General features: G+C 37.2%; 1 protein-coding gene across 1 annotated transcript; it reads left to right on the top strand.

Annotated features, from left to right (window-relative positions):
* Nucleotides 1-7,069: 7,069 nt before the first annotated feature.
* myf6 (myogenic factor 6) lies at nt 7,070-26,851 on the top strand. The gene is made up of 3 exons (XM_026909927.3): nt 7,070-7,630; nt 9,362-9,446; nt 26,481-26,851. Exons 1-3 carry the CDS (start codon nt 7,142-7,144, stop codon nt 26,576-26,578), a joined length of 672 nt encoding a protein of 223 aa, XP_026765728.1. The 5' UTR covers nt 7,070-7,141; the 3' UTR covers nt 26,579-26,851.
* The last annotated feature ends 204 nt before the right edge of the window (nt 26,852-27,055 follow it).

The raw sequence follows: 27,055 nt of genomic DNA on the forward strand, positions 1-27,055 counted from the left end.
AAATGATCATTTTCTCTAATAAATTTCCTCAGAAATGACATCACTAAGTCTCTGAGCTGCTTGGAGGTCATTATTAGCGAGTTCACGCTAGTGCTAATGGACACAGCTCAGCCGTCATGCCTCTGACACAAAGCCCTGGAATCACACACAGCACCCAGGATCATCATCATCAACATCATCATCATCATCATCATCATCCTCCCCCTCTGAGCAGCTTTGAAACTCAAACTCTCGTCTCTGACCTGTGATGACAGCGAGAGATGGCGTCTGTTTGCTTGGCATTAGTGCTCTGTTCATTTCTGCACTCCAGAGATGGATTTCTGGGGCAGTGTGTGTGTGTGTGTGTGTGTGTGTGTGTGTGTGTTGGGGGGCAGAGGGGGGCAGAGGGGGCCATCGGTCTCAGGGTTTAACCTCCGAAGGGGAGAAGAAGGTATTGAGACGGAGCTGGAGTGAAGCCTGGGGTTGGAGTGCAGTGTTTATGTAGGCTTAGACCTCAGAGCGGAGCAGAGGGAGAAATTTCAGACTTCGATATCTCACTAACCCTCAGAGTAACTTTATACCAGGCCACTGTTTCCACTGATAACAGCGAGCGAGGGGCAGAGAGTCGCGAGAGATCCCTGAGGTCCGGAGACAAAAAAATAGTAACTTTATACTCCAGAAGAGAGCTATGGTTATTTATCTCACATTAGTAATAAAGAATATATAAGGAAATGCATCATGCCAAGTATTTAGAAAAGTGCAAAACATAAAATTACAAAAGATAACACACACACACAGAAATTTACAAGAAATTCCACAAATGTACAAAAAACTCACTGATGTACAAAAACCCCAAACTCACAAAAAAACAAATTTAAATAAAAAATAACAAATTTACAAAAAACAAACTCCAAAAAATTTACAAAAAAAGCAACAAAGGTACAATAAAAAACAACAAAATTACAATTAAAAAAACACCCAGAAATTTACAACAAAGCAACAAATTTACAATAAATAACAACAAATTTACAAAAAAAACAACAAAATTAAAAAAAAAACAAAAAACTCACCAATAAAAAACCAAACCAACGTACAAAAATAAATCCATATATTTACCAAAAAAGCCACAAATTTACAAAACAAGGCCTTTTTTTCCCCCAAAAACACGGTAATTACTCAGCAAAAATATATCACTAGATATGTGTACGGTCCTGAGTACACAGTATAATTATAAGATGAATACGGTAAGGAGAGTGGCACTACACTGATGATTTATCTTATCTTTCAAACATTTCATTTTTTAAAAAGTATAGTCTTCTAGCTATAATCAGATTGTTTTGTTCATAGCTCAGCACCGTGACCTGAACAGATACACAACAGTGTGAGACGAGTGCAGGACAATAAATACACATAACAGAACAATAAATACACACGACACTCAGGATACAGAACATGGGCTGTAAACTGTAAACCATTTGGTTGTGTAGCAGCCGTCGTTATATCTGTAGCAGCAATATGTTTATTGTTCCATAAAGATATCAGCCACGGTTACAATCACAACAAAATTAGCTAAACGTAGCCAAATACGTCAAACTGTTTTAGTGCAATCTGGATTAAGATATTTACTGGTGAATAAATCTAAAAAATGACATGTAAATAAAGGAGATTTTATAATAGAAATACTTTAAATCACTTTCTGAGTGTTTGAAGAGTCAAATTTATGGAGTCCATTCTTCATGTTATGTGACAGTTTGTGAAAATCTAAACACACACACAAGGAAATTTTATTTGTGTGCAACATAGTTGTGTTACAAATTGTGTGTGAACTTGTGTGCATTAAAACTGAATTATTTTACTGACGAAAACTATACACCATTTTACTCAAAGTTAAACAGACTAAAATTCTGACTAGAGATTGATATCATTTTTAGATGAAACTTATGATTAAATAAAGAAACCGTGTGAAATTAACACACACACACACACTTCAGTATCTAAGCTCTGAGTGAACCTGAACTCTGCGCTGTGTTCACACCCTACAGCGTGACCCTCGGGGTTAAACCGCGCTTCTTTCCTAAATCTACATCATCATCAGCCGTGTTCGGAGGAAGTTCCGCTGGGCGTGACGGACACGTCGTATATTTCATCAAATCCACACCTGGAATTGTACTCCGACTCAAAGAACCACATCACGCCTGGGATGTGAACTCCTGACGCCTAAAGGTCGGAGGTCAAGTGGCCTTATGAGTAAAACACTGGTTGGCCCCGGCGGTGGTGGGATGAAGTGGAAACGAGGTTGTTCAACACGTGTGAAATGTTGAGCTTGACTAATCTGAACCCTTTACTCCTGTAAGAACGTCTACATCACACCAGACTGCTGCACTTCCTGTCCTCATTCTCACCCAGCTTGTTGGTTTACTTAAGAAACTCTGAGTGTGAAAAGGCAATAGAAATGATTTTGTATAATTTTAGCGCAGTAGAGTTTTGTGTTTTTTTTAATAAACATTATACAGTTTAAAATGTGAAACTTTCCCACTTTAACACACTGATGCAGTGTTAAAGAATTTAAACTCCAAATGACAGCTGATGATGTCATACTGTTACAGCAACCGACCAATCAGCAGCTTGGATTCAGATCACACTCTGTGGAACTGCACACTCATTACAGTCCTAACACACACTCACTATAATCACACACTAACACACACTCACTATAATCACACACTCACACACTCACTATAATCACACACTCACTATAATCACACACTAACACACTCACTATAATCACACACTAACACACTCACTATAATCACATACTCACTATAATCACAGACTAACACACACTCACTATAATCACACACTCACTATAATCACACACTAATACACACTCACTATAATCACACACTAATACACACTCATTATAATCACACACTCACTATAATCACACACTAATACACTCACTATAATCACACACTCACTATAATCACACACTAATACACACTCACTATAATCACACACTAATACACACTCATTATAATCACACACTCACTATAATCACACACTCACTATAATCACACACTAATACACTCACTATAATCACACACTCACTATAATCACACACTAACACACACTCACTTTAATTACACACTCAATACAAAGCACATGCTAACAAATAATCACACACTAACAAACACTCACTATAATCACACACTAATACACACTCACTATAATCACACACTAATACACACTCATTATAATCACACACTCACTATAATCACACACTCACTATAATCACACACTAATACACTCACTATAATCACACACTCACTATAATCACACACTAACACACACTCACTTTAATTACACACTCAATACAAAGCACATGCTAACAAATAATCACACACTAACAAACACTCACTATAATCACACACTAACAAACACTCACTATAATCACACACTAATACACACTCACTATAATCACACACTAATACACACTCACTATAATCACACCCTCACTATAATCACACACTGACACACACTCGCTATAATCACACAAATACACACACTCACTATAATCACACACTCACACACACACTCTCTATAATCACACACTAACAAACACCCACTGTAATCACACACTAACACACACACACTATAATCACACACTCACTATAATCACACACTAACACACACACACTCACACACACACTCTCTATAATAGGGGTCTTGGCTGAGGGAGTGTTGTGTGTATTTATAACTCAGATGTACTGTGCAGTGTGGAGGTGAAGGAAAGGTCACTCGCCCAGTGCTAATACTTAATGTTACAGTAGATGCAATGGGCATGTGACAGGGTCATGTGATCTGTAATACTCTGATGGGGCTGATGGGTAATGAAGTCCAGCGTGGCCATATCACAGCCACACCAGCATGTCACCTGATGTGACACTTTGCATTTTTTACAAAGTTCCTGTGCTGCATTTTGCTCTTAAATGAGCAATCGGGTCAGTTTTTTTTATAGCATATAATCGGTAAATACTTACTTACTTTCCTTTATTGTCCACAAATGGAAATTTGTCTTTGGCTTCACAACACATTATAACAAGACCAATACAAATAAAGACACTTACATAACAACTCTAAAAGGTAAGATAGAATAAAATATCATACAATACAATTGACTCAACATTTCACTTTAGCATACACATATATACATTCCCACATGTACATATATCTGCATACATATTAATATTCATGTCTCAGCATTTAAAATTCTAACTGCAGTTGGCACAAATGACATCTGATACACATTTTCACTTGCCCGAGGCAAGTTGTCGCCCTGATGGCAACAACTGAAACTGACAGTGCGAAGGGTGTAGTGAATCCTCTATAATAACTAAAGCTATTTGTTTAACTTTAGCTGTATAAATATCATTTAATTGTTTTTGAGTCTTTCCTACAATCACAAGACTCTTATAAACCATCTCTAAAATATGCTCGCTCACACCAAAATGTTTCAGCCTTCTTATAAGATGCAACCAAATCAAAAGTCAGGTGATTATCTATAAATGTTCCCAAATATTTAAAACTAGTAACCATTTCCACTCGGTGTCCATTGAGTATCAAAGGTTGTAATTGTTCAGGAACTTCACTTTTATTTCTACTAATCACTAACTCCTTAGTTTTATTGACATTTATCTCAATACACAACGTGTCTAACAAGCATCCATGCTAATGGCATGAATACATTAAGGACTAATTAACGACTTGCTTAAAATTTATATATTTTAATTAATAATTTACTTTCAGTGACATCATCAGTCAATATAATATCATTAAATGAAAATAAAGAAAAAAGAATTTAATGAGAGAACCTTTCTTTACTTCTCTTCTTCCTGTAATCTTCAGGAATGTCCAATGATGCAACTTCCTGTTGAACATGTGACTTGGAATATTCCAAACAGTTCATAGAGGTGAATGTGTTCAGGGTTGAGTGAATGTGAACTAAAATGCACACTTTTCATGATCTATAATGGACGACTTGTGGAAACATATGTTTTAAGCACAAGACGTTAGATGGATTCACACGTTAATGCAAAAATAATAAGATTTCTGAGTATTTTATGATTATATTTAGTACAGTGTAGTATAGTGATACCTACACTGGGATATAAAACAGTGTAAATACTGTAAATGGTGTAAATATTGTAAACAGTGTAAATGCTGTAAGCAGTGTAAATATTGTAAACAGTGTAAATGCTGTAAACAGTGTAAATATTGTAAACAGTGTAAATGCTGTAACAGTGTAAACAGTGTAAATGCTGTAAACAGTGTAAATATTGTAAACAGTGTAAACAGTAAATGCTGTAAACAGTGTAAACAGTGTAAATGCTGTAAACAGTGTAAGCAGTAAATGCTGTAAAAAGTGTAAATATTGTAAACCGTGTAAATGCTGTAAACAGTGTAAACAGTGTAAATGCTGTAAACAGTGTAAATGCTGTAAACAGTGTAAATATTGTAAACAGTGTAAGCAGTAAATGCTGTAAAAAGTGTAAATATTGTAAACCGTGTAAATGCTGTAACAGTGTAAATATTGTAAACAGTGTAAGCAGTAAATGCTGTAAACAGTGTAAATGCTGTAAACAGTGTAAATATTGTAAACAGTGTAAATATTGTAAATGCTGTAAACAGTGTAAATATTGTAAACAGTGTAAATGCTGTAAACAGTGTAAATATTGTAAACAGTGTAAATATTGTAAATGCTGTAAACAGTGTAAATATTGTAAACAGTGTAAATATTGTAAATGCTGTAAACAGTGTAAATGCTGTAAACAGTGTAAATATTGTAAACAGTGTAAACAGTGAAAAAAATGAACAGGGATGTACGGTATTGTATAGAGTAAATGTTTTTCACCTTTACCTTATATACAGAGTTGTAAATGTAATCTCAGTGAAACACGAGAAATCGTAGACTCACTCCTGACAGTGTGTAACGCTACAGAAGTGTGTGTTTTGACACAGAGCTCATGTTTGTGAGTTCTGCATGGCCTTGCTAAGAACTGAAACATGATTCAACATGTTGTCTGAAAGTGTAAACATGCTAAACACATAAACACACAAACACTCTCTCTCTCTCTCTCTCTCTCACACACACACACACACACACAAAAACACACTGCCATGAGGATTGTCATTCATCTTGGTCTCTGAGTCTCTGAGAAGTGTGTGTGAGGGGTTTTGAGAAGTTTCTGAGAGGTCCACACACACACACACACACACACACACACACAGGGAAACACTGCCGATCCTCTATTTTCATGTACTTGTTTCTTTTTTTTTTTTATTTTCTCTACGCTCTTCTCAAATGCGAGTGTGTTTCACAGTGCTTATGACAAGAGTTCATGGCTATGAACAGCTCCACAGACAGTGTTAACGTTTGTTTAACATATAGTGGAAACGATAAAAGTTGGGTTAGCGGCTGGTGCTAAGTCTAATTACAGTGTAATTTTAGACATATGGTGTCTTTTCTTATTAATTTACCAACACATCTGAGGTAAATGTTAATGTTCCTGACATTTCTGTCTTATTTCCACTGTCACTGTGGCTTTATATTGCGTAGTTGTTGATATGGTGAAGTTTTCTGTAACCAGCTTCAGTGTAGTAACAGTAACTCCGCTTCATCACACCACCCTGTCACTCGGTATTACTTTTCATGTCCTTGGTGTTCTACTGATCTGAGAGGACTTGCTCGTGGGTCTGATTTTATTTATTTACAATGCTGTATGCCAACAGAAAACTCTCCTCTGAATCTGCAAAAAAGCGTTAACAAATCTGCACAGATCATAAACGTTAATTCTGACCTTATACGCTAAACAGTCTTGTAATCTGAGACACACTTACTGGCACACGGTGTAACAATCAGCTGTGAAAATGATATTTAAGTCACCTGCTATATGTTCGAGACCATGTTCTGGCTTTTATTAGAGGTGTTAAGGTGTATTTTTTAAAAGCCCATTGAAAAAAAAACATGTGATGTCCTGCGACAGCTAGCATGCGGATAGAGTTTCACATGCTATATTTAAGTCGCCTTGTGTCACTGAGCTATTTAAATGCCAACACACGGTCTTACAGTCAATAAGTTAAGGACATCCAAGCTGAACGCACCATGATGGACCTTTTCGAGACCAATACGTATCTTTTTAACGATTTGCGCTACCTGGAAGCGGACCATGGAGCCCTGCAGCACCTGGACATGCCAGAAGTTTCTCCTCTGTATCAGGAGGACGAGAGTCCAGAGTCTCCGAGCCAAGATGGTGGAGAGGAACATGTTTTTGTCCCGAAGGCCTTAAAGCCGCATTGTGATGGTCAGTGTTTAATCTGGGCCTGTAAAATCTGCAAGAGGAAGTCAGGCCCGACGGACAGGCGGAAAGCGGCGACTCTGCGTGAGAGAAGGAGGCTGAAGAAGATAAACGAAGCGTTCGACGCGCTGAAGAGGAAAACGGTCCCCAATCCAAACCAGAGGCTTCCCAAAGTGGAGATTTTACGCAGCGCCATCAGTTACATCGAAAAACTCCAGGACCTGTTGCACAACCTGGATGAGCAGGACAGACTGTCAGAGGACGGTGTGTTTAACCAGAACCCCAGAGAACACAACGTAAGAACCTCAAAACCTTCCTAAAAACCTGCTACAAAAGCTGTATCTCTAATATAGTATCATATATTAACATATTATTAATATTTTCCAGTACGATAAGGACATTGATAGCGATATAAAAAGGTGCAGGGTTTTGGAAATATTAAAGCCACTCCTAAGAGAAGGAAAGAAAAAAGGTAAAGGAAGAAAAGTAAGAGAAAAAAATAAATAATTTAAAAGAAAAAAGAAAGAATAAAAAAAGAATAGCAGGAGAATTCATTAAAAGTAAATAAAAAATCAAACAGAATAAACTAATGAATACAGGGTAATAAAATATTTAAAAAACAAACAAAAAAAAAATACAAAGAGAGAAGAGAGATTTAATTTTAAAAAATTAGTTTATTTACAGATTGTCTTTCCAAAAAACAGATCCTTCATAATCACAAAAATAGTAATAATACAGTTATGTAGCAATAAATTTATCAAGATAACCGAGTAAAATAAAAGTAATGATAAATAAATAACAATATATTTATTATAGCAATAAGTTATTAAGTATTATTAAATATTGATAATAATAATAATAATAATAATAATAATAATACATTTCATTAATATGGAATTTCCAAAGCTCAAGGACAATTTCACAATGATTATTATCTAAATTATTATTTAGGAATTGTTTAAAAAAAAGAAATTATGACAAAGTAGGTTGTAAGAAGTGATAATCGTGAGTGTTACTAACATTCTGTTATAATGAATTAATAATAATAATAATAATGATAATAATAATAATAATAATAATAATAATCAGAGCTCTAACTTGTCTTTACAGTTTATTATTAAAATGTTTATTGGAGAAAAAAAATGACAAAAATCTGTTTAATTTGTAAAAAACCTCCCAAAAACTTTTCCTCCCCAAACCATTTTTCTCACTACGATATTTCATTATGATAATCACAAACATAATAATATGTAATTAAAATAATAAAATGTAAAAAAATGTGTAAAATGTGAACACTTATCACACCAATCTATACTAATTCTTTGCATTTCTCCTCTTGTTTTAGAGACTTATTAAACATACAACACTGAATCTGTGTCTATTTATGATACTTTTAATTTATGTTCCATTTATTTACAAAGTACAAAGATGCTACCCAAAGAAAAAAAAGCAAAAAGTACATTTATATTAAAATTCATGGCAATGAGCTATCTATGCTTATGCTTTTAAATCAACATATTTTCCTCTAAATGATGATCAATTTGATCTGTTTAGGTTACAGGAAAAGGTCTGAGCATTAACGTTGTGTGAATTTTCAATGAATTGCAGTGAATTTGCAATGCTAGGACCTTGTATTTCAAAGTGCTATTAATGCAAAATCTTTTTAAAGCTTTAAGAGGCTTCACAAGTATAATAGCAAAAGTAATTCAAGTTTTTTTTAAAGATTTTTTTTAAGATTCACTGCAATTTCAAAATCAGTGCTAACTAATATCATCTGTGTCATTTAAAATTTAGTCCTTTTTGTTACAAATAAGCATTTAAACAGTTATTTATTTAATAATCGGTTCAAGTTATAAAGCTCCTTAACAACATTCATACACAAATCATTCATAAAGTTAAATTAGCAATGCTAATACTTTAAAATGGAAAACTTTTAACAAAGAACTTACTGGTCTTGCTCTAGAATTAAAATTAACACTTGTTAAGAACATGACACAGTTAGAACTAAATGTGTTTTGTGTATTTAGGTGACTAATGTTGAGTATCGATGGAAAAACACATGGCAGGGAAACTCAGATCATTCCAGTGCAGAGTCGTCTCATCAAAGAGAAGGTTTGTACAATCAGTTTTACTGTCCGCTAATCGTACTGTGTGACTGTTCTCTAAATGCTCAGTTTTACTGTTCGCTAATCGTACTGTGTTACTGTTCTCTAAACGTACTGTGTTACTGTTCTCTAAACGCACTGTGTTACTGTTCTCTAAACGTACTGTGTGACTGTTCTCTAAATGTACTGTGTTACTGTTCTCTAAACGTACTGTGTGACTGTTCTCTAAACGTACTGTGTTACTGTTCTTTGAACGTACTGTGTTACTGTTCTCTAAACGTTCTGTGTTACTGTTTGGTAAATGTACTGTTACTGTTCTCTAAATGTACTGTGTTACTGTTCTCTAAATGTACTGTGTTACTGTTCTCTAAACGTTCTGTGTGACTGTTCTCTAAACATGCTGTGTTACTGTTCTCTAAACGTACTGTGTAACTGTACTCAAAACGTTCTGTTACTGTGTTGCTGTTCTCTAAATGTTCTGTGTTACTGTTCTCTAAATGTACTGTGTTACTGTTCTCTAAACGTTGTGTGTGACTGTTCTCTAAACGTACTGTGTTACTGTTCTCTAAACGCACTGTGTTACTGTTCTCTAAACGTACTGTGTTACTGTTCTCTAAACGTACTGTGTGACTGTTCTCTAAACGTACTGTATTACTGTTCTCTAAACGTACTGTGTGACTGTTTTCTAAACGTAGCGTATTACTGTTCTCTAAACGTACTGTGTGACTGTTCTCTAAACGTTCTGTGTTACTGTTCTCTAAACGTTCTGTGTTACTGTTCTCTAAACGTTCTGTGTCACTGTTCTCTAAACGTTCTGTGTGACTGTTCTCTAAACGCACTGTGTAACTGTACTCAAAACGTTCTGTTACTGTGTTGCTGTTCTCTAAACGTACTGTGTTACTGTTCTCTAAATGTTCTGTGTTACTGTTCTCTAAACGTTCTGTGTGACTGTTCTCTAAACGTTGTTTGTTACTGTTCTCTAAACGTACTGTGTTACTGTTCTCTAAACGTACTGTGTGACTGTTCTCTAAACGTACTGTATTACTGTTCTCTAAACGTACTGTGTGACTGTTCTCTAAACGTACTGTATTACTGTTCTCTAAACGTACTGTGTGACTGTTCTCTAAACATTCTGTGTCACTGTTCTCTAAACGTTCTGTGTGACTGTTCTCTAAATACACTGTGTGACTGTTCTCTAAACGTACTGTGTTACTGTCCTCTAAACGTACTGTGTTACTGTTCTCTAAACGTACTGTGTGACTGTTCTTAAAACGTTCTGTGTGACTGTTCTCTAAACGTTGTGTGTGACTGTTCTCTAAATATACTGTGTTACTGTTCTCTAAACGTACTGTGTGACTGTCCTCTAAACGTACTGTGATACTGTCCTCTAAACGCACTGTGTTACTGTTCTCTAAACGTACTGTGTGACTGTTCTCTAAACGTACTGTGTGACTGTTCTCTAAACGTACTGTGTTACTGTTCTCTAAACGTACTGTGTGACTGTTCTCTAAACGTACTGTGTTACTGTTCTCTAAACGTACTGTGTTACTGTTCTCTAAACGTACTGTGTGACTGTTCTCTAAACGTACTGTGTTACTGTTCTCTAAACGTACTGTGTGACTGTTCTCTAAACGTTCTGTGCTACTGTTCTCTAAACGTACTGTGTTACTGTTCTCTAAACGTACTGTGTGACTGTTCTCTAAACGTACTGTGTGACTGTTCTCTAAACGTATTGTGTTACTGTTCTCTAAACATTCTGTGTTACTGTTCTCTAAATGTACTGTTACTGTTCTCTAAACATTCTGTGTTACTGTTCTCTAAACGTACTGTGTGACTGTTCTCTAAACGTACTGTGTGACTGTTCTCTAAACGTACTGTGTTACTGTTCTCTAAACATTCTGTGTTACTGTTCTCTAAACGTACTGTGTTACTGTTCTCTAAACGTACTGCGTGACTGTTCTCTAAATGTACTATTACTGTTCTCTAAACATTCTGTGTTACTGTTCTCTAAACGTTCTGTGTTACTGTTCTCTAAGCGTACTGTGTGACTGTTCTCTAAACTTTCTGTGTGACTGTTCTCTAAATATACTGTGTGACTGTTCTCAAAATGTTCTGTGTTACTGTTCTCTAAACATGCTGTGATACTGTCCTCTAAACGTACTGTGTTACTGTTCTCTAAACGTTCTGTGTGACTGTTCTCTAAACGTACTGTGTTACTGTTCTCTAAACGTTCTTTGTTACTGTTCTCTAAACGTTCCGTGTGACTGTTCTCTAAACGTACTGTGTGACTGTTCTCGAAACGTACTGTGTTACTGTTCTCGAAACGTACTGTGTTACTGTTCTCTAAACGTACTGTGTTACTGTCCTCTAAATGTACTGTGTTACTGTTCTCTAAACGTTCTGTGTTACTGTTCTCTAAACGTTCTGTGTGACTGTTCTCTAAACGTACTGTGTGACTGTTCTCTAAACGTTCTGTGTGACTGTTCTCTAAACGTTCTTTGTTACTGTTCTCTAAACGTTCCGTGTGACTGTTCTCTAAACGTACTGTGTTACTGTTCTCTAAACGTACCGTGTTACTGTTCTCTAAACGTACTGTGTTACTGTTCTCTAAACGTTCCTTGTTACTGTTCTCTAAACGTTCTGTGTTACTGTTCTCTAAACGTTCTTTGTTACTGTTCTCTAAACGTTCTGTGTGACTGTTCTCTAAACGTTCTGTGTTACTGTTCTCTAAATGCACTGTGTGACTGTTCTCTAAACGTTCTGTGTTACTGTTCTCTAAATGCACTGTGTTACTGTTCTCTAAACGTTCTGTGTTACTGTTCTCTAAACGTTCTTTGTTACTGTTCTCTAAATGTTCTGTGTTACTGTTCTCTAAACGTTCTGTGTGACTGTTCTCTAAACGTTCTGTGTGACTGTTCTCTAAACGTTCTGTGTTACTGTTCTCTAAACGCACTGTGTTACTGTTCTCTAAACATTCTGTGTTACTGTTCTCTAAACGTACTGTGTTGCTGTTCTCTAAACGTGCTGTGTTACTGTTCTCTAAACATGCTGTGTTACTGTTCTCTAAACGTTCTGTGTGACTGTTCTCTAAACATGCTGTGTTACTGTTCTCTAAACGTTCTGTGTTGCTGTTCTCTAAACGTTGTGTGTGACTGTTCTCTAAATGTACTGTGTTACTGTTCTCTAAACGTACTGTGTTACTGTTCTCTAAACGTACTGTGTTACTGTTCTCTAAGCGTTCTGTGTTACTGTTCTTTTAACGTACTGTGTTACTGTTCTCTAAACGTTCTGTGTTACTGTTCTCTAAACGTTCTGTGTGACTGTTCTCTAAACGTACTGTGTTACTGTTCTCTAAACGTTCTTTGTTACTGTTCTCTAAACGTTCCGTGTGACTGTTCTCTAAACGTACTGTGTTACTGTTTTCTAAACGTACTGTGTTACTGTTTTCTAAACGTACTGTGTTACTGTTCTCTAAACGTTCTTTGTTACTGTTCTCTAAACGTTCTGTGTGACTGTTCTCTAAACGTTCTGTGTGACTGTTCTCTAAACGTTCTTTGTTACTGTTCTCTAAACGTTCCGTGTGACTGTTCTCTAAACGTACTGTGTGACTGCTCTCTAAACGTACTGTGTGACTGTTCTCTAAACGTTCTGTGTTACTGTTCTCTAAACATTCTGTGTGACTGTTCTCTAAACGTTCTGTGTTACTGTTCTCTAAATGCACTGTGTTACTGTTCTCTAAACGTTCTGTGTTACTGTTCTCTAAACGTTCTTTGTTACTGTTCTCTAAACGTTCTGTGTTACTGTTCTCTAAACGTTCTGTGTTACTGTTCTCTAAACGTTCTGTGTGACTGTTCTCTAAACGTTCTGTGTTACTGTTCTCTAAACGCACTGTGTGACTGTTCTCTAAACGTACTGTGTGACTGCTCTCTAAACGTACTGTGTGACTGTTCTCTAAACGTTCTGTGTTACTGTTCTCTAAACATTCTGTGTGACTGTTCTCTAAACGTTCTGTGTTACTGTTCTCTAAATGCACTGTGTTACTGTTCTCTAAACGTTCTGTGTTACTGTTCTCTAAACGTTCTTTGTTACTGTTCTCTAAATGTTCTGTGTTACTGTTCTCTAAACGTTCTGTGTTACTGTTCTCTAAACGTTCTGTGTGACTGTTCTCTAAACGTTCTGTGTTACTGTTCTCTAAACGCACTGTGTGACTGTTCTCTAAACGTTCTGTGTTACTGTTCTCTAAACGCACTGTGTTACTGTTCTCTAAACGTACTGTGTTACTGTTCTCTAAACGTACTGTGTTACTGTTCTCTAAACATTCTGTGTTACTGTTCTCTAAACGTACTGTGTTGCTGTTCTCTAAACGTGCTGTGTTACTGTTCTCTAAACATGCTGTGTTACTGTTCTCTAAACGTTCTGTGTTACTGTTCTCTAAACGCACTGTGTTACTGTTCTCTAAACATGCTGTGTTACTGTTCTCTAAACGTTCTGTGTGACTGTTCTCTAAACATGCTGTGTTACTGTTCTCTAAACGTTCTGTGTTGCTGTTCTCTAAACGTTGTGTGTGACTGTTCTGTAAATGTACTGTGTTACTGTTCTCTAAACGTACTGTGTTACTGTTCTCTAAATGTACTGTGTTACTGTTCTCTAAACGTTCAGTGTGACTGTTCTCTAAATGTACTGTGTTACTGTTCTCTAAGCGTTCTGTGTTACTGTTCTTTTAACGTACTGTGTTACTGTTCTCTAAACGTTCTGTGTTACTGTTCTCTAAACGTTCTGTGTGACTGTTCTCTAAACGTACTGTGTTACTGTTCTCTAAACGTTCTTTGTTACTGTTCTCTAAACGTTCCGTGTGACTGTTCTCTAAACGTACTGTGTTACTGTTTTCTAAACGTACTGTGTTACTGTTTTCTAAACGTACTGTGTGACTGTTCTCTAAACGTACTGTGTGACTGTTCTCTAAACGTTCTTTGTTACTGTTCTCTAAACGTTCTGTGTGACTGTTCTCTAAACGTACTGTGTTACTGTTCTCTAAACGTACTGTGTAACTGTTCTCTAAACGTACTGTGTGACTGTTCTCTAAACGTACTGTGTGACTGTTCTCTAAACGTTCCGTGTGACTGTTCTCTAAACGTACTGTGTGACTGTTCTCTAAACGTTCTGTGTTACTGTTCTCTAAACGTACTGTGTAACTGTTCTCTAAACGTACTGTGTGACTGTTCTCTAAACGTTCCGTGTTACTGTTCTCTAAACGTTCCGTGTGACTGTTCTCTAAACGTACTGTGTGACTGTTCTCTAAACGTTCCGTGTGACTGTTCTCTAAACGTACTGTGTTACTGTTTTCTAAACGTACTGTGTTACTGTTTTCTAAACGTACTGTGTTACTGTTTTCTAAACCTTCTGTGTTACTGTTTTCTAAACGTACTGTGTGACTGTGCTCTAAACGTTCTTTGTTACTGTTCTCTAAACGTTCTGTGTGACTGTTCTCTAAACGTACTGTGTTACTGTTCTCTAAACGTTCTTTGTTACTGTTCTCTAAACGTTCCGTGTGACTGTTCTCTAAACGTACTGTGTGACTGTTCTCTAAACGTTCTGTGTGTCTGTTCTCTAAACGTTCTGTGTTACTGTTCTCTAAACGCACTGTGTTACTGTTCTCTAAACATTCTGTGTTACTGTTCTCTAAACGTACTGTGTTGCTGTTCTCTAAACGTGCTGTGTTACTGTTCTCTAAACGTGCTGTGTTACTGTTCTCTAAACGTTCCGTGTGACTGTTCTCTAAACATGCTGTGTTACTGTTCTCTAAACGTTCTGTGTTGCTGTTCTCTAAACGTTGTGTGTGACTGTTCTCTAAATGTACTGTGTTACTGTTCTCTAAACGTACTGTGTTACTGTTCTCTAAACGTACTGTGTTACTGTTCTCTAAACGTTCAGTGTTACTGTTCTCTAAACGTACTGTGTTACTGTTCTCTAAGCGTTCTGTGTTACTGTTCTTTTAACGTACTGTGTTACTGTTCTCTAAACGTTCTGTGTTACTGTTCTCTAAACGTTCTGTGTGACTGTTCTCTAAACGTACTGTGTTACTGTTCTCTAAACGTTCTGTGTGACTGTTCTCTAAACGTTCCGTGTGACTGTTCTCTAAACGTACTGTGTTACTGTTTTCTAAACGTACTGTGTGACTGTTTTCTAAACGTACTGTGTTACTGTTCTCTAAACGTTCTGTGTGACTGTTCTCTAAACGTTCTTTGTTACTGTTCTCTAAACGTTCTGTGTGACTGTTCTCTAAACGTACTGTGTTACTGTTCTCTAAACGTTCTTTGTTACTGTTCTCTAAACGTTCCGTGTGACTGTTCTCTAAACGTACTGTGTGACTGTTCTCTAAACGTTCTGTGTTACTGTTCTCTAAACGTACTGTGTAACTGTTCTCTAAACGTACTGTGTGACTGTTCTCTAAACGTTCCGTGTTACTGTTCTCTAAACGTTCCGTGTGACTGTTCTCTAAACGTACCGTGTGACTGTTCTCTAAACGTTCCGTGTGACTGTTCTCTAAACGTACTGTGTTACTGTTTTCTAAACGTACTGTGTTACTGTTTTCTAAACGTTCTGTGTTACTGTTTTCTAAACGTACTGTGTGACTGTTCTCTAAACGTTCTTTGTTACTGTTCTCTAAACGTTCTGTGTGACTGTTCTCTAAACGTACTGTGTTACTGTTCTCTAAACGTTCTTTGTTACTGTTCTCTAAACGTTACGTGTGACTGTTCTCTAAACGTACTGTGTGACTGTTCTCTAAACGTACTGTGTGACTGTTCTCTAAACGTTCTGTGTTACTGTTCTCTAAACGTACTGTGTGACTGTTCTCTAAACGTTCTGTGTTACTGTTCTCTAAACGTTCTGTGTGACTGTTCTCTAAACGTTCTGTGTGACTGTTCTCTAAACGTACTGTGTGACTGTTTTCTAAACGTTCTGTGTGACTGTTTTCTAAACGTTCTGTGTGACTGTTCTCTAAACGTTCCGTGTGACTGTTCTCTAAACGTACTGTGTGACTGTTCTCTAAACGTTCCGTGTGACTGTTCTCTAAACGTACTGTGTTACTGTTTTCTAAACGTACTGTGTTACTGTTTTCTAAACCTTCTGTGTTACTGTTTTCTAAACGTACTGTGTGACTGTTCTCTAAACGTTCTTTGTTACTGTTCTCTAAACGTTCTGTGTGACTGTTCTCTAAATGTACTGTGTTACTGTTCTCTAAACGTTCTTTGTTACTGTTCTCTAAACGTTCCGTGTGACTGTTCTCTAAACGTACTGTGTGACTGTTCTCTAAACGTTCTGTGTGACTGTTCTCTAAACGTTCTGTGTTACTGTTCTCTAAACGCACTGTGTTACTGTTCTCTAAACATTCTGTGTTACTGTTCTCTAAACGTACTGTGTTGCTGTTCTCTAAACGTGCTGTGTTACTGTTCTCTAAACGTGCTGTGTTACTGTTCTCTAAACGTTCTGTGTGACTGTTCTCTAAACATGCTGTGTTACTGTTCTCTAAACGTTCTGTGTTGCTGTTCTCTAAACGTTGTGTGTGACTGTTCTCTAAACGTACTGTGTTACTGTTCTCTAAACGCACTGTGTTACTGTTCTCTAAACGTTCTGTGTTACTGTTCTCTAAACGTACTGTGTTACTGTTCTCTAAGCGTTCTGTGTTACTGTTCTTTTAACGTACTGTGTTACTGTTCTCTAAACGTTCTGTGTTACTGTTCTCTAAACGTTCTGTGTGACTGTTCTCTAAACGTACTGTGTGACTGTTCTCTAAACGTTCTGTGTTACTGTTCTCTAAACGTACTGTGTTACTGTTCTCTAAACGTTCTGTGTTACTGTTCTCTAAACGTACTGTGTTACTGTTCTCTAAACGTTCTGTGTGACTGTTCTCTAAACGTTCCGTGTGACTGTTCTCTAAACGTACTGTGTTACTGTTTTCTAAACGTACTGTGTTACTGTTTTCTAAACGCACTGTGTTACTGTTCTCTAAACGTACTGTGTGACTGTTCTCTAAACGTTCTTTGTTACTGTTCTCTAAACGTTCTGTGTGACTGTTCTCTAAACGTACTGTGTTACTGTTCTCTAAACGTTCTTTGTTACTGTTCTCTAAACGTTCCGTGTGACTGTTCTCTAAACGTACTGTGTGACTGTTCTCTAAACGTTCTGTGTTACTGTTCTCTAAACGTACTGTGTAACTGTTCTCTAAACGTACTGTGTGACTGTTCTCTAAACGTTCTGTGTTACTGTTCTCTAAACGTTCCGTGTGACTGTTCTCTAAACGTACTGTGTGACTGTTCTCTAAACGTTCCGTGTGACTGTTCTCTAAACGTACTGTGTTACTGTTTTCTAAACGTACTGTGTTACTGTTTTCTAAACGTTCTGTGTTACTGTTTTCTAAACGTACTGTGTGACTGTTCTCTAAACGTTCTTTGTTACTGTTCTCTAAACGTTCTGTGTGACTGTTCTCTAAACGTACTGTGTTACTGTTCTCTAAACGTTCTTTGTTACTGTTCTCTAAACGTTACGTGTGACTGTTCTCTAAACGTACTGTGTGACTGTTCTCTAAACGTACTGTGTGACTGTTCTCTAAACGTTCTGTGTTACTGTTCTCTAAACGTACTGTGTGACTGTTCTCTAAACGTTCTGTGTTACTGTTCTCTAAACGTTCTGTGTGACTGTTCTCTAAACGTTCTGTGTGACTGTTCTCTAAACGTACTGTGTGACTGTTTTCTAAACGTTCTGTGTGACTGTTCTCTAAACGTACTGTGTTACTGTTCTCTAAACGTTCTTTGTTACTGTTCTCTAAACGTTCCGTGTGACTGTTCTCTAAAGGTACTGTGTTACTGTTTTCTAAACGTACTGTGTTACTGTTTTCTAAACGTCCTGTGTTACTGTTTTCTAAACGTACTGTGTTACTGTTCTCTAAACGTTCTTTGTTACTGTTCTCTAAACGTTCTGTGTGACTGTTCTCTAAACGTACTGTGTTACTGTTCTCTAAACGTTCTTTGTTACTGTTCTCTAAACGTTCCGTGTGACTGTTCTCTAAACGTACTGTGTGACTGTTTTCTAAACGTTCTGTGTGACTGTTCTCTAAACGTACTGTGTTACTGTTTTCTAAACGTACTGTGTTACTGTTTTCTAAACGTTCTGTGTTACTGTTCTCTAAACGTTCTTTGTTACTGTTCTCTAAACGTTCTGTGTGACTGTTCTCTAAACGTACTGTGTTACTGTTCTCTAAACGTTCTTTGTTACTGTTCTCTAAACGTTCCGTGTGACTGTTCTCTAAACGTACTGTGTGACTGTTCTCTAAACGTACTGTGTGACTGTTCTCTAAACGTTCTGTGTTACTGTTCTCTAAACGTACTGTGTGACTGCTCTCTAAACGTTCTGTGTTACTGTTCTCTAAACGTTCTGTGTGACTGTTCTCTAAACGTTCTGTGTGACTGTTCTCTAAACGTACTGTGTGACTGTTTTCTAAACGTTCTGTGTGACTGTTCTCTAAACGTACTGTGTTACTGTTCTCTAAACGTTCTTTGTTATTGTTCTCTAAACGTTCCGTGTGACTGTTCTCTAAACGTACTGTGTTACTGTTTTCTAAATGTACTGTGTTACTGTTTTCTAAACGTACTGTGTTACTGTTCTCTAAACGTTCTTTGTTACTGTTCTCTAAACGTTCTGTGTGACTGTTCTCTAAACGTACTGTGTTACTGTTCTCTAAACGTTCTTTGTTACTGTTCTCTAAACGTTCCGTGTGACTGTTCTCTAAACGTACTGTGTGACTGTTTTCTAAACGTTCTGTGTGACTGTTCTCTAAACGTACTGTGTTACTGTTCTCTAAACGTTCTTTGTTACTGTTCTCTAAACGTTCCGTGTGACTGTTCTCTAAACCTACTGTGTTACTGTTTTCTAAACGTTCTGTGTGACTGTTCTCTAAACGTTCTGTGTGACTGTTCTCTAAACGTTCTGTGTTACTGTTCTCTAAACGTTCTGTGTTACTGTTCTCTAAATGCACTGTGTTACTGTTCTCTAAACGCACTGTGTGACTGTTCTCTAAACGCACTGTGTTACTGTTCTCTAAACGTACCGTGTTACTGTTCTCTAAACGTACTGTGTTACTGTTCTCTAAACGTTGTGTGTGACTGTTCTCTAAACGTACTGTGTTACTGTTCTCTAAACGTACTGTGTTACTGTTCTCTAAACGTACTGTGTTACTGTTCTCTAAACGTTCTGTGTTACTGTTCTCTAAATGCACTGTGTTACTGTTCTCTAAACGCACTGTGTGACTGTTCTCTAAACGCACTGTGTTACTGTTCTCTAAACGTACCGTGTTACTGTTCTCTAAACGCACTGTGTTACTGTTCTCTAAACGTACCGTGTTACTGTTCTCTAAACGTACCGTGTGACTGTTCTCTAAACGTACCGTGTGACTGTTCTCTAAACGTACCGTGTTACTGTTCTCTAAACGCACTGTGTTACTGTTCTCTAAACGTACTGTGTTACTGTTCTCTAAACGTACTGTGTTACTGTTCTCTAAACGTACTGTGTTACTGTTCTCTAAATGTTCTGTGTGACTGTTCTCTAAACGTTCTGTGTTACTGTTCTCTAAATGCACTGTGTTACTGTTCTCTAAATGCACTGTGTGACTGTTCTCTAAACGTACTGTGTTACTGTTCTCTAAACGTACTGTGTTACTGTTCTCTAAACGTACTGTGTTACTGTTCTCTAAACGTACTGTGTGACTGTTCTCTAAACGTACTGTGTTACTGTTCTCTAAACGTTCTGTGTTACTGTTCTCTAAACGTACTGTATTACTGTTCTCTAAACGTACTGTGTGACTGTTCTCTAAACGTACCGTGTTACTGTTCTCTAAATGTACCGTGTTACTGTTCTCTAAATGTTCTGTGTCACTGTTCTCTAAACGTACTGTGTTACTGTTCTCTAAACGTACTGTGTGACTGTTCTCTAAACATGCTGTGTTACTGTTCTCTAAACGTTCTGTGTTGCTGTTCTCTAAATGTACTGTGTAACTGTTCTCTAAATGTACTGTGTTGCTGTTCTCTAAACGTACTGTGTGTGACTGTTCTCTAAACGTTCTGTGTGACTGTTCTCTAAACGCACTGTGTTACTGTTCTCTAAACGTTGTGTGTGACTGTTCTCTAAACGTTCTGTGTGACTGTTCTCTAAACATGCTGTGTTACTGTTCTCTAAACATGCTGTGTTGCTGTTCTCTAAACGTTGTGTGTGACTGTTCTCTAAATGTACTGTGTTACTGTTCTCTAAACGTACTGTGTTACTGTTCTCTAAACGTACTGTGTTACTGTTCTCTAAATGTACTGTGTAACTGTTCTCTAAATGTACTGTGTAACTGTTCTCTAAATGTACTGTGTTGCTGTTCTCTAAACGTACTGTGTGTGACTGTTCTCTAAACGTTCTGTGTGACTGTTCTCTAAACGTACTGTGTTACTGTTCTCTAAACGTTGTGTGTGACTGTTCTCTAAACGTTCTGTGTGACTGTTCTCTAAACATGCTGTGTTACTGTTCTCTAAACGTTCTGTGTTGCTGTTCTCTAAACGTTGTGTGTGACTGTTCTCTAAATGTACTGTGTTACTGTTCTCTAAACGTACTGTGTTACTGTTCTCTAAACGTACTGTGTTACTGTTCTCTAAACGTTCAGTGTTACTGTTCTCTAAACGTACTGTGTTACTGTTCTCTAAACGTACTGTGTTACTGTTCTTTTAACGTACTGTGTTACTGTTCTCTAAACGTTCTGTGTTACTGTTCTCTAAACGTTCTGTGTGACTGTTCTCTAAACGTACTGTGTGACTGTTTTCTAAACGTTCTGTGTGACTGTTCTCTAAACGTACTGTGTTACTGTTCTCTAAACGTTCTTTGTTACTGTTCTCTAAACGTTCCGTGTGACTGTTCTCTAAACGTTCTGTGTGACTGTTCTCTAAACGTTCTGTGTGACTGTTCTCTAAACGTACTGTGTGACTGTTCTCTAAACGTACTGTGTTACTGTTCTCTAAGCGTTCTGTGTTACTGTTCTCTAAACGTACTGTGTGACTGTTCTCTAAACGTACTGTGTTACTGTTCTGTAAACGTTCTGTGTTACTGTTCTCTAAACGTACCGTGTTACTGTTCTCTAAACGTACCGTGTGACTGTTCTCTAAACGTACCGTGTGACTGTTCTCTAAACGTTCTGTGTTACTGTTCTCTAAATGTTCTGTGTTACTGTTCTCTAAACGTACTGTGTTACTGTTCTCTAAACGTACTGTGTGACTGTTCTCTAAACGTTCTGTCACTGTTCTCTAAACATGCTGTGTTACTGTTCTCTAAACGTACTGTGTTACTGTTCTCTAAGCGTTCTGTGTTACTGTTCTCTAAGCGTTCTGTGTTACTGTTCTCTAAGCGTTCTGTGTTACTGTTCTTTTAACGTTCTGTGTGACTGTTCTCTAAACGTACTGTGTGACTGTTTTCTAAACGTTCTGTGTGACTGTTCTCTAAACGTACTGTGTTACTGTTCTCTAAACGTACTGTGTTACTGTTCTCTAAACGTTGTGTGTTACTGTTCTCTAAACGTTGTGTGTGACTGTTCTCTAAACATGCTGTGTTGCTGTTCTCTAAACGTTGTGTGTGACTGTTCTCTAAATGTACTGTGTTACTGTTCTCTAAATGTACTGTGTTACTGTTCTCTAAATGTACTGTGTTACTGTTCTCTAAACGTTCAGTGTTACTGTTCTCTAAACGTACTGTGTTACTGTTCTCTAAACGTACTGTGTTACTGTTCTCTAAGCGTTCTGTGTTACTGTTCTCTAAGCGTTCTGTGTTACTGTTCTTTTAACGTACTGTGTTACTGTTCTCTAAACGTTCTGTGTTACTGTTCTCTAAACGTACTGTGTGACTGTTCTCTAAACGTACTGTGTTACTGTTCTCTAAACGTACTGTGTTACTGTTCTCTAAACGTTGTGTGTGACTGTTCTCTAAACGTTCTGTGTGACTGTTCTCTAAACATGCTGTGTTGCTGTTCTCTAAACGTTGTGTGTGACTGTTCTCTAAATGTACTGTGTTACTGTTCTCTAAATGTACTGTGTTACTGTTCTCTAAACGTTCAGTGTTACTGTTCTCTAAACGTACTGTGTTACTGTTCTCTAAACGTACTGTGTTACTGTTCTCTAAGCGTTCTGTGTTACTGTTCTTTTAACGTACTGTGTTACTGTTCTCTAAACGTTCTGTGTTACTGTTCTCTAAACGTTCTGTGTGACTGTTCTCTAAACGTACTGTGTGACTGTTTTCTAAACGTTCTGTGTGACTGTTCTCTAAACGTACTGTGTTACTGTTCTCTAAACGTTCTTTGTTACTGTTCTCTAAACGTTCCGTCTGACTGTTCTCTAAACGTACTGTGTTACTGTTCTCTAAACGTTCTGTGTGACTGTTCTCTAAACGTTCTGTGTGACTGTTCTCTAAACGTACTGTGTGACTGTTCTCTAAACGTTCAGTGTTACTGTTCTCTAAACGTTCCGTGTGACTGTTCTCTAAACGTACTGTGTTACTGTTCTCTAAACGTACTGTGTGACTGTTCTCTAAACGTTCTGTGTTACTGTTCTCTAAACGTTCTGTGTGACTGTTCTCTAAGCGTTCTGTGTTACTGTTCTCTAAATGCACTGTGTTACTCTTCTCTAAACGCACTGTGTTACTGTTCTCTAAACGTACCGTGTTACTGTTCTCTAAATGCACTGTGTTACTGTTCTCTAAACGCACTGTGTTACTGTTCTCTAAACGTACTGTGTGACTCTTCTCTAAACGTACTGTGTTACTGTTCTCTAAACATTCTGTGTTACTGTTCTCTAAACGTACTGTGTTACTGTTCTCTAAACGTTCTGTGTTACTGTTCTCTAAACGTACTGTGTGACTGTTCTCTAAACGTACTGTGTGACTGTTCTCTAAACGTACTGTGTTACTGTTCTCTAAACGTTCTGTGTGACTGTTCTCTAAACGTACTGTGTTACTGTTCTCTAAACGTACCGTGTTACTGTTCTCTAAACGTACCGTGTTACTGTTCTCTAAATGTTCCGTGTTACTGTTCTCTAAACGTACTGTGTGACTGTTCTCTAAACGTTCTGTCACTGTTCTCTAAACATGCTGTGTTACTGTTCTCTAAACGTTCTGTGTTGCTGTTCTCTAAATGTACTGTGTAACTGTTCTCTAAATGTACTGTGTTGCTGTTCTCTAAACGTTGTGTGTGACTGTTCTCTAAACGTACTGTGTAACTGTTCTCTAAACGTTCTGTGTTACTGTTCTCTAAACGTTCTGTGTTACTGTTCTCTAAGCGTTCTGTGTTACTGTTCTCTAAACGTACTGTGTAACTGTTCTCTAAACACGCTGTGTTACTGTTCTCTAAACGTTCTGTGTTACTGTTCTCTAAACGTTCTGTGTTACTGTTCTCTAAGCGTTCTGTGTTACTGTTCTCTAAGCGTTCTGTGTTACTGTTCTCTAAACGTACTGTGTTACTGTTCTCTAAACGTACTGTATTACTGTTCTCTAAACGTACTGTATTACTGTTCTCTAAACGTACTGTGTTACTGTTCTCTAAATGTACTGTGTGACTGTTCTCTAAACGTACTGTATTACTGTTCTCTAAACGTACTGTGTTACTGTTCTCTAAACGTACTGTGTTACTGTTCTCTAAACGTACCGTGTTACTGTTCTCTAAACGTACCGTGTTACTGTTCTCTAAATGTACTGTGTTACTGTTCTCTAAATATACCGTGTTACTGTTCTCTAAACGTTCTGTGTGACTGTTCTCTAAACGTTCTGTCACTGTTCTCTAAACATGCTGTGTTACTGTTCTCTAAACGCACTGTGTTACTGTTCTCTAAACATGCTGTGTTACTGTTCTCTAAACGTTCTGTGTTGCTGTTCTCTAAATGTACTGTGTAACTTTTCTCTAAATGTACTGTGTTGCTGTTCTCTAAACGTTGTGTGTGACTGTTCTCTAAACGTTCTGTGTGACTGTTCTCTAAACATGCTGTGTTACTGTTCTCTAAACGTTCTGTGTTGCTGTTCTCTAAACGTTGTGTGTGACTGTTCTCTAAATGTACTGTGTTACTGTTCTCTAAATGTACTGTGTTACTGTTCTCTAAACGTACTGTGTTACTGTTCTCTAAACGTTCAGTGTTACTGTTCTCTAAACGTACTGTGTTACTGTTCTCTAAACGTACTGTGTTACTGTTCTCTAAGCGTTCTGTGTCACTGTTCTCTAAACGTTCTGTGTTACTGTTCTCTAAACGTATTGTGTTACTGTTCTCTAAACGTTCAGTGTTACTGTTCTCTAAACGTACTGTGTTACTGTTCTCTAAACGTTCAGTGTTACTGTTCTCTAGACGTACTGTGTTACTGTTCTCTAAACGTACTGTGTTACTGTTCTCTAAGCGTTCTGTGTCACTGTTCTCTAAACGTTCTGTGTTACTGTTCTCTAAACGTACTGTGTTACTGTTCTCTAAACGTTCAGTGTTACTGTTCTCTAAACGTACTGTGTTACTGTTCTCTAAACGTACTGTGTTACTGTTCTCTAAGCGTTCTGTGTCACTGTTCTCTAAGCGTTCTGTGTCACTGTTCTCTAAACGTATTGTGTTACTGTTCTCTAAGCGTTCTGTGTTACTGTTCTCTAAATGTACTGTGTTACTGTTCTCTAAACGTTCTGTGTAACTGTTCTCTAAACATACTGTGTTACTGTTCTCTAAGCGTTCTGTGTTACTGTTCTCTAAACGTACTGTGTTACTGTTCTCTAAACGTACTGTGTGACTGTTCTCTAAACGTACTGTGTGACTGTTCTCTAAACGTTCTGTGTGACTGTTCTCTAAACGTACTGTGTGACTGTTCTCTAAACGTACTGTGTTACTGTTCTCTAAACGTACTGTGTGACTGTTCTCTAAATGTACTGTGTTACTGTTCTCTAAACGTACTGTGTGACTGTTCTCTAAACGTTCTGTGTGACTGTTCTCTAAACGTTCTGTGTGACTGTTCTCTAAACGTACTGTGTGACTGTTCTCTAAATGTACTGTGTTACTGTTCTCTAAACGTACTGTGTGACTGTTCTCTAAACGTTCTTTGTTACTGTTCTCTAAACGTTCTGTGTGACTGTTCTCTAAACGTACTGTGTGACTGTTCTCTAAACGTACTGTGTTACTGTTCTCTAAACGTACTGTGTGACTGTTCTCTAAATGTACTGTGTTACTGTTCTCTAAACGTACTGTGTGACTGTTCTCTAAATGTACTGTGTTACTGTTCTCTAAACGTACTGTGTTACTGTTCTCTAAACGTACTGTGTTACTGTTCTCTGTGGTGTATAAAGCAAATGATTGTAAAATATGTCATTGTAATTAATTAATTAATCATCAGCATTACAGAATCTTTAGAGTCCACTACAGTTAACTGTACATCACTCTAAATGTATCATTTAACCCAAAGAGCTACAAATAAGAAAATACACCCTGAAGTAATGATAGAATATGATGACATAATGATATAACAGAACATCATGATGTAAAGATGTAATAGAACATTATTACGTAATAATAGAACCTCATGATGTAATGATAGAACATGATGATGTAATGATAGAATGTGATGACACAATGATCGAACGTGATGATGTAATGATGGAACGTGATGACATCATGCGTATTTTAACAATTTTAACATCACTTTGAGCTTTAATTGATAAAGATGAAGCATTGTTTCAGCTTAACCTGGTTACTTTTATGTAGAAAAATACATTTTAATGAGAGAGAGAAAGAGAGAGTGTCCAAGCTGTAAAAAAGAGCTAATATAATTCTTTACTGTACAGTTTTTAATCATGTTTAATTTTTTTAATCCAGCTGAACTTCTTGAACTTCGACATTTCATCCTAATCTGGTTGTTCAAATCTTTTTAAAACTGAAACAAAACTAGAGCTGCTGTAATTCTTTCGTTGAAACTTTCTAAAAAAAAATGTAATTCATCTTTTTAACCTCTTTTTTAGGATGTGTAACGGAGTCCCTGGCGTCCAGCAGTCTCCGCCGTCTCTCCTCCATCGTGGACAGCATTTCCACTCAGGACACAAAGACGAATGAAGGGTGATGAAGAAATGTTTGGAATGCGTGAAGAAGCTCAGCTCACATTTCCACTTTCCTTTTACTGTTCAAGTTCACTGTTCATACATTTATACCGAAAAAGATCATTTTATATTTTGGGATTTTTGGTAGTATTCCGTGTACCTACCGCTGCACGTGATTCCGTTCTTATACAGAGATTCCTGATTATTCATCACTATTTACTTGTACAGGCATTGGAATATATTATTGCTGTTTTAAATATTTTGTATTTTATGAATAAAGTAAAAGATAAACATGATTTTGGGAGTTTTTAATTCATGGAATTATGGGATTTTTAATTTTATATATTGTGCATATAAATAAAATTGCTGCACAATTGCCCTCCTTAAAGGTTTGGATTAGGCGATGTTATTAAAGAAGTCTTCAGCCGTCCCACTATAAGTGTGTGTGTGTGTGGGTGTGTGTGTGTGTGTGTGTGTGTGTGGGTGTGTGTGTGTGTGAA

This window comes from Pangasianodon hypophthalmus, chromosome 18 (genome assembly GCF_027358585.1).
Source record: "Pangasianodon hypophthalmus isolate fPanHyp1 chromosome 18, fPanHyp1.pri, whole genome shotgun sequence".
In the NCBI taxonomy this organism is placed as follows: domain Eukaryota; kingdom Metazoa; phylum Chordata; class Actinopteri; order Siluriformes; family Pangasiidae; genus Pangasianodon; species Pangasianodon hypophthalmus.

What these genes read in the sequence shown, in the direction of transcription:
- myf6 (XM_026909927.3), top strand. Translation starts at nt 7,142, where the DNA reads ATGATGGACCTTTTCGAGACCAATACGTATCTTTTTAACGATTTGCGC. An exon ending in AGAACCCCAGAGAACACAAC is followed by an intron (nt 7,631 to 9,361) that starts GTAAGAACCTCA and finishes TTGTGTATTTAG; the next exon opens with GTGACTAATGTTGAGTATCG. An exon ending in GTCGTCTCATCAAAGAGAAG is followed by an intron (nt 9,447 to 26,480) that starts GTTTGTACAATC and finishes CCTCTTTTTTAG; the next exon opens with GATGTGTAACGGAGTCCCTG.